This window comes from Mus caroli, chromosome 3 (assembly GCF_900094665.2).
Source record: "Mus caroli chromosome 3, CAROLI_EIJ_v1.1, whole genome shotgun sequence".
NCBI classification, from domain to species: domain Eukaryota; kingdom Metazoa; phylum Chordata; class Mammalia; order Rodentia; family Muridae; genus Mus; species Mus caroli.
The window spans coordinates 82,183,312-82,191,887 of NC_034572.1; the positions used below are offsets into that span (position 1 = coordinate 82,183,312).

The 8,576-nt window shown below is 49.9% G+C and overlaps 1 protein-coding gene across 1 annotated transcript in view; it reads left to right on the plus strand.

The window, feature by feature from the left end:
* Nucleotides 1-7,902: 7,902 nt before the first annotated feature.
* The window catches only part of Pmvk (phosphomevalonate kinase), a 9,713-nt gene continuing 9,039 nt past the window's right edge, over nt 7,903-8,576 (plus strand). Inside the window, exon 1 of the mRNA XM_021157650.1 lies at nt 7,903-8,234. Coding sequence (XP_021013309.1) covers nt 8,140-8,234 — 95 coding nt within the window. The 5' untranslated portion in view covers nt 7,903-8,139. The remainder of the gene's footprint in view (nt 8,235-8,576) is intronic.

Genomic DNA, 8,576 nt, shown 5'->3' on the forward strand with positions numbered 1-8,576 from the left:
CCTTGGTTTCCTAGACGGTGTTGGTATAGGGCTCTCTGGCATCTGGTTTCCATGTCAAGAGCTCATGTCTGTTGGATAATAAATTTTGGAGTCTCAGAGTCCCTCTAGCCTGGTTCTTCTCTTCTCACACACTCAGGGCTTTATCAGTGGAACTGCATCTGCAACTACCAATCTAGGAAGGACAGGAGAGCCATTAACCCAAGGGGCATGCTGGGGAGGGCCAGGGAACCAGGTACATTGGGGTCCCATGGGGGAAGGGCCTCATACCCACCATGGCCTTAAGGTCCCTCTCTCTGTCACTCTCACAACCTATAGTGACACTGAAGACTGACCACAGGCGCTCCTCTGAGTGTGTGGGATGGAGTGTGAGAAGGGCTGGAGGCAGTGCCTTCTGCTCCCTCCCTGCCGGTGCTTGAGGGCTGAAGGACAGCACCCAGGGCAAAGTGATTCTAGGAGCAGAGATACTGGGTGCTGCGCTGGGCCCTGCTGGCTCTTTAGGGTCTGTGCTGGGACTTGCCTAGTTGAAGCTTGTGGTGTTTGCCTTGACTTTCCATCCTTTCTCTGGGGGCTGCTGCCCTCAGAGTGTCCCTGGGAGCTTTGTGAGGGTCTCACTGGAGTGGAGGGTAGTCGGGCCTTACCTCTCTTCCTCTCAGATATCAATATCTCCTCCTCCTTCTCCACTCATTCTCTTATTCTCCTGCCTCCCTTCTCTCACCCATACCTCTCTCCTGTCCTGTTTCTTTTTCTCTCCCCTTCTCTTTAGCGTCAGACCCAGGACGCCCTGTGTGGCAGGCAAAGGTTTTACTGCCAGTGGCACCTCTTGCCATTTTTATTTGGAGACAGGATATTACTGTATATCCCTGCCTGACCTCAGACTTTCAATCCTCTTGCCTCTGGGGCCTGAGAGGCTGGGACTACAGTCCTGTACCGCCACACCCTTTGCAGGGCCTTCTACATTTAAGTGGAAAACATCATTCCTTTAGCCAGTCCCCAAAACTGCTTTCCCGGGGGCCATAGCCTGTTACTTCTCCCTTCAGATTCTGCTTCTCATCTGTTCTCACTGCCTTTCCAGGCTCCCCACAGGCCCGCAACCCAGCCTTTCACCACCAGCCTATGTCTCTCTCTCTCTCTCTCTCTCTGCTTCTTGCAACCTCCTGACCACACTCCCTCCCTCCCTCCACCTGTGACAGAATGACAAGTGGAGTGGAGTGAGTCACCTCTGGTCCTGTCTGTCCCTATTAGTTCCTGAGAGTTAGGGTAAATACTACCCTTGAGAGCTGTTCCCAGTCTCCTCTGCTGGACCCAAGGACAGACCTCAGGACTAGCGAGCTGTTGCCATGGTAACCTCTCAAAGGCACCCAGGTGCAGGAGCTCTTTATATTCATCCCGGTTCTAGGCCACAGATGCGTCTGGTCCCTTTATGTGCTTACAACAAGGCCTTAGGTGCTTCTCCATTGCACTGCAGCAATGTCCTGAACCCGGACACATCAGGTTTCTCCCAGCCTTGCTGCTTTTATCTCTGATCTGCCCTAGCCGCAGAATCCCACTTAGAATTCTGAGTCTGTTGGCCCCGCCCTCTGGGATGGCTTCCTTTTCTGTCACTGTGGGACCCAGGAGACCTAACTAGAACTTTGGCCTGAGAAAGTTTGGGGTCGGAAACTCTAGTGTGTCAGGTTTCTAACTTGATCACCCACAGGCCCTGGGCGAGATGTCTGTACTCCCTTAGAGTCCAGCTAGACTCTCACAAAAGTTAGGAGTGGCAGTGCCCCTCTTTAGTGAGTCGCAGTGAGATCTTTGCATGACAGGGCTCTTCAAGCTGTGGAGTACAGTCATTTGTGGATGTTTACCCATGGTTGATGCTCTAGTCCCCTATATAAAAGGTCATGGTGCTGGCATATTCCCTAGACAGAGCCTCCTGTGCAGCAAAGACATCTCTCTCGATTAACGTTGCTGCCCAGTATAATGTAAATGCTAAATGTTTGTTACACTGCATGGTTTGGGGAATAACAAGGAAAAACCCACAGATACTCAGAACATTTCCTTTAGTATCAGTTCTTTCCTTTTTGGGGGGGAGAGGGTTGGTGGGGGAAGGGTGAGACTGTGTAGGTCTCACTATGTAGTCTTTGCTGGCCTTGAACTCACAGAGACCTGCTTAACTCTGCTTGCCTCTGCCTCAAATGAGTGCTGGGATTAAAGGGATGTACCACCATGCCTTGATGTTTTTGATTCAGGGTCTCATAGAATCAGCCTAGCTTTGAACTCACTGTATAGCTAAAGCTGGCCTGCTCCCACTGCCTCAACCCATCCTCAGCCTCCCAAAGCCAGGATTCCAAGCGCATGAGGCACGCTAGGCTCCTCTCTTCCTCTCTCCCTCCTGTAGTCCTCCCCTGTTTCTTTCTTTTTTATTTTTTTCCTTTGATTTTTTTTTTTTTTTTTTTTTATGTGCATTGGTTTTCCCTGCCTGGATATCTGAGTGAGAGTGTTAGATGCTGGAGTTACAGACACTCATGTGGTTGCTGGGAATTGAACCTAGGTCCTCTGGAAGAGCAGTTGGTGTTCTTAACCGCGGAGCCATCTCTCCAGCCACCTTCCTTTTTAATTTCTTCCTTACCCTGTTCCGTCTCAGCTTTCTTTCATTTCCTTTTGGTAATTCTATGACAACTCAGGTTGGCCTCAATCAGTAGCTCTTCTGCCTGGCCCTAGCTGTGAGGTTTACAGGCATGAACCACAGGGAGGGCCACTGCTTCTTTTACTATTTTGTGGGGGAGGGTGTTGGTTTTTTTTTTTTTTCTTTTGTTTCTTGTTTTTGTTTATTTGTTGATAGGTTTTCCTAGACATGATGACTCTGTGTGGCCCTGCCTGTCCTGGAACTCACTCTGTAGACCAGACAGGCCTCAAACTCAGAGATCTACCTGCCTCTGCCTCCCTGAGTGTGTGTGCCAACACACTCTGACCCACTTGTCTTAACTTTAACATGACTCTTTCTCCTCTCTCCCTCTTGCCTCCCCTCCCTCCTTACCTCCTTATTTATTTATGTGTGTGGAGAAGCATACAGTGCTACCTACATTGTGCGTGCAGTTCAGTGGACAACTTCCCCAAGAGTTGATTCTTCTACCGTATGGCCTTGTAGGACTGAGTAGGTTGTCAGGCTCAGTGGCAAGTGCCTTTATCTGCCGAGCATCTCATTGGCTTTCTTTTTTAGTTTTGAGTCATTTCTCACTATGTAGCCCAAGCTGGCCGACTAGAGGTTATTTTATGACAACTCAGGTTGGTCAATTCACAGCATCTAGATGGTGCCTCACAATCATCTGTAACTTCAAAGTAAAAAACCAGAAGCCTGCAGTGGTTTTAATTCTGACCTCTAGGGGAAACCAGGAGAGCCCATGAGCTTCAGAGGGGAGGAGAGGGCACCGGTCTCAAGCCTGGCTGCAGCCCTGCTTCCTGCCCCTCATACTAATGGATTAGCTTAACACAAGCAAAATGCTAGCCGTATTTGCTTAATGCTGCCAGGAAGCCTCTGCGGACGGAGAGGACCTGGAGAGTGGCCTCCGAGGCAGTTGGTGAGAGTCAGCAGGGACTTGGTGATGGGGGAGGGGCAAAGGTGAGCTTGGGTGTGTGTGTGGGGGGAGGGGGAACAACCTGTGGGTCCTAGGGGACTCTTCCGTATAGGAAGGGCGAGGGTGTCCCAAAGGCACTGGAGGGTAAGGGAAGCATCCAGAGAGCACAAAAGTGGAAGTGGAAGCGGAAGCCTAAAGAATGGGTGGAGGATTGGAAATGGGAACTGGACTGTGCTTGTTTGAGGCGGTGCTTTTAGGGTGGGCCAGTCTGGATGGGATGTGGACAAGGAGGAATCAAGGACACTTGGCCTCCTAGCCTGGGGACAAATGGATGACTGTGCCTTCAAGAAGTGTCAGGAAAGGGGGAGGGAAAACAAAAGCTGGTTTGCTGGGGTGGGATGGGGTGGGGCGGGCTGGATGGGGAAAGTTCTGGGTTTACAATAAGGCTGGTCAACCTCCACCTTTCTCCAAGCTCTGTAGCCCTTGACATTACCCGATCCTCTTCCTTCCTCAGGGATGGGGTGGGATGGGGTGGGATGGGGGAGGGGTGGTAGTAGAAGTTGTTACTAACCAAAGATACTAACCTTCACTGACCTTGGAGATGCCCAGCTGATTGGGCTGTGTCATTCCCTGAGGTCATTGCTGAGACCCTATTGTGACTCAGGAGCACAGGCAGAAACCTGAAGCTTCCGGACTAGGGGTGGAGAGGAAAGTGTTGGAGAGCCAGGTCCCACAGGGCGACCTGCTTGGGACTGTGGCTGCGGGCCTTCACCCAGGCATTGTGCTAGGAGGGGCCAGCGGGGCCATTAGCTTTTCAAATGTTTTTCTGTTATTTTATTTTATTTTTTGAGACAGGGTTTCTCTGTGTAGCCCTGGCTGTCTTGGAACTCACTCTGTAGACCAGGCTGACCTGAAACTCAGAGATCGTCTGCCTCTTCTGGGATTAACAACATGTGCCACCACTGCTCAGTCTCTTTTCTGTCTTTTCTGAGGAATAGATTTTGAAGGGAGTGAGACTCTTTTTTTTTTTTTTTTTTTTTAGATTTATTTATTACATATAAGTACACTGTAGCTGTCTTCAGAAACTCCAGAAGAGGGCATCAGATCTCATTACAGGTGGTTGTGAGCCACCATGTGATTCCTGGGATTTGAACTCATGACCTCTGGAAAAGCAGTCAGTGCTCTTAAGAAACACACACACACACACACACACACACACACACACACACATACAGAGAGAGAGAGAGAGAGAGAGAGAGAACACAATGGCCCAGGCAGTGTTTGGACCATAGGAGACTGTGTCCTCCTCATCTCACACAGTCAAGCAAGCAGTCAGATCTGAACTAACTATGTGCAGATATTGTTATTTTGCAAGGGCCTGGGCAAGAACCCAGGGCCTGGCCTATAGTGCCAGCACTTCCCTGAGCTTCATCCAGCCCTCCTGTGCTCTCTGGCTCCTCTCCCTGGATCCGTGTGTCACTTGCCACTTGGAGAAGAAACAAAAGAAGCTTCAACCCCTGCTCCTTGGGCTCCTGGTTCGGGAAGCATTTCCCCTGTCTACCAGCTTCCGTCTCAGTGGCTCTGGCTTGGGGTAGACGGTCAGCTCTGGAAGAGTCTTTACTGAGTATCGTTTTCAGAGGTGGAGAAAGCCCAGCGGATAGCAACTTGTGTAGGCTCCCAAAGTTTGCTAGGACAGAGTCAAGCCAGGAGGAGCCCAGGGCAGTTGAGCTCAGGCTGAAAGTCAGAGTGTGCTCTTTTTTTGTTTGTTTTTTTGTTTTTCGAGACAGGGTTTTTCTGTATAGCCCTGGTTGTCCTGGAACTCACTCTGTAGACCAGGCTGGCCTCGAACTCAGAAATCTGCCTGCCTCTTCCCCCGAGTGCTGGGATTAAAGGCGTGCACCACCACGCCCGGCCAGAGTGTTGGAGTGTGCTCTTCTTTTCTCCTCTCCAGTCCCCCACCTCCAACACACACACACACACACACACAGATCATTAAGTCTAGACTCTGAATTGAGTCTGGAGGAGCTAGGCACTACAGGTCAGGCTCCTCCTGGTTCTTGTTTCTTGCAGATAGCTCTTTTCAGAGAAGTATGGTTGTGACCACAGGGTGGCAGCAGCAGGTCGGACTGCAGGTGGGAGGGGATGGGAGGGAGGCAGGGGGAAGGAGGGGCCTCTAGGAGCTGCCCCAGGACCTTGAGCAATTGGGTATGTGGTTGTGCAGTCCTAGTCTTGGGTATATGCGTCCAGAGAGGTCCTCTCTAACTTAGGGGGAAGTCCTGGACTCCTGGTCTTCCCCATGGATCACCCATTCTTTCCTTCACTTCTTGATCAGTCATTTGGGACACCACCCGTCTCCACCCACTCCTTCTCTCCTTCCTGGCCCTGCCTTTGATAGCACTTGGTATGCTTTTGAGCATCTGAGGAAAGCATGGAATGCAGTTTGGGGGAAGAAGCAGAGGGAAGGGGCTGGGCCTGCCAGTGAGGGCTGGGCAGGTATATCCAGGATGGGAAATGTTCATACCCTGGACTGGAAAACATCTGGTTTTGGAACCAGACCGAGCTAATTTCATCATTTAGAGGTCTAGACCTTGACACAAGTCTCTCAGCCCCTTACTTAATTTTATGTATCTGAGTGTTTTGCCTGCATGTATATTAGTGCTCCATATACATGCAGTGCCTGTGGAGGCCAGAAGAGGCTGTCAAGATTCCCTGGAACTGGAGTTACAGATGGCTGTGAATCACCCTGTGGCTTCGAACTCAGAGATCTGCCTGCCTCTGACTCCTGAGTGCTGGGATCAAGGGTGTGTGCCACCATTGCCTAGCTTAGGCAAATCCATTCGGAAGTTTTGTGTTGGGGCTAGAATTCCAGGGAAATTTGATTCCAGGGTGGGGCTGGAGGAAGGGGTGTTATGTCAGGCAGGTTCAGGATTCTGGGGGGAAGTTCTGGTTCCTTCTGAGTGAGGGCTTAGTGAGCAGGAGGGCACAAGTGACTTGACCCTATATAGGCTTCGTTGGCCTGGTGAGAGCCAGCTTTCGGTGGGACCCAGAGAAATATTTATTGCACAGGGGCGGGACAATGTACTGACTTACAAACTGTGAAATCACAGTGCTTAAAACAAAGTAAACAGTCTGCTGTGAGTGAATACTTTAAAGTTTGCAAAGTATTTTGTTGTACAGTTCTGCTTTCCTCTGTTTACCAAGCCTCTCACTTCTTTCTTTTTATTTTATTTTATGGCCCAGGCTGGCCTGGAATTTGTCTGCTTCCACTTCCAGTGCTGGCACTTGCCACTAAACCCAGTTTATTTAGTGCTGGCCTTAAACCTAGGCTTAGGCAAGCGCTCTACCAACAGAGCATCCTCAGTTCTGGCGATCCTCCCCAGTCCACTCTTTCTGTACCTGACCACTCCTGTTCCTCTTTATTTTAAAATGATTTATTTTATGTGTTTTGCCCGTATGCCTGTGTACCTCGTGCATGCAGTTCCCACAGAGGCTAAGGGAGGGCTTTAGGTCCCCTGGAACTGGAGTTCCAGCTGGTTATGAGCGGCTAGGTGGGTGTTCAGCAAGAGCAGCCAGTGCTCTTAGCTGCTGAGTCATCTCTTTGCCGAAGCCTCTTTCGAATATGAAAAGAAATGATTTTCCTAAGAGTTTCTTCATGTTTCACTTTGGTTTTCACAAGACTTTGCAGTCTTATACACTGGAGGCAGTCATAGGCTGCAGGCTTTATTTTGATAAGCACAGAAAAATGTAGGACAGCAATTTATATCTACAGATAACAGTAAGTAGGTGTCAGAACATTCTTAGTTTTGCCTCTCAACTTCTGGCTGGATGTTGGTCTCCGGAGGAAATTGGGTAATCTTGTTCAGAGTGGCGTCAAAACTCCTTCTTAACCTAAGTTACTAATGTCACCAATGTTCTTTCTCGAGATTCTGAAAAGCTTTGGAGAGGAGTATGCGGCTAAAGAAAAGATCACTTAGTTCCGGCTGGAGGCTTCAGCAGTTACAAAACCTCTTCAAACAGTGAAATAGCATACTGTTCACTAAGCCCCTCCCTCGCTATGACGTCAAGAAACACACCCTATCATGTCATTGTCTGGTTACTTCTTTGGAAAGAGCTATTTTTAGTGCGGGGCAAACACATATTTGCTTTAGAGCATGAGTTATAACGTACACATTAAAAGGCAGATTTGAAAATGCCTTCAATATTACTATTTTTCTTTATGTTTGGCCGATTGTGTAGAAGGGAACTTGAGGCTAGTCTTTCCAGCGTCACTCTCGGCTCACGGTGTCAGCCGAGAAGGCGGGGCCATGACGTCACATCTGGGCGGGCATGGACTGTTCTAAGTGCGTGCTGCGTGGGGGGGTTGGGGGGGGAGAAAGTACTTAGATACCAGGCTGCAAGGCTCTTTCCCTTCCAGTTTCTACGCCCATTCTCTGCGCGCTGGTTTCGACTTGGGCTGTGTAGTGTGGAGAAGGGGCGGGATCCCTCCTCTTTTCTGCTCCTACTGAGCCGGTCCACTTCGTGCTTGGCTGCATTTCAGGGGTCCGAAGTGTCAGCTTTAGGCCTGGTGAAGCTTGGTGGCACCATGGCCCCGCTCGGAGCCTCTCCGCGTCTGGTGCTGCTGTTTAGCGGGAAGAGAAAATCCGGGAAGGACTTCGTGACCGAGAGGCTGCAGAGCAGGTGTCCGCGGGTGCAGGGAAACCGAGGAAGGGCGCTACCGCAAGTGATGGAGGGCTGGATGGAGGGAGCTCGTGGAGGGCAAGGAGGGACAGGATGACAGGGCAGGGGAAGGCAGATCCTTACAGTCAGTAAAACAGCAGCCTGCACAAATCCACTGCAGAACTATGAAGATGTAGCTCTGCCTTCAAGAAACATGAATTACTACTATTACTATCCAGGCACCTTCAACGTGCCATTCCTGTTTGATGATTGTGGTCTGAGGTAACTGGCCTAGATAAGGAGACTAACATGACTGTAAGGGTTTGTTTTTTTTTTTTTTTTTTTTTTTTTTTTTTTTTTTTT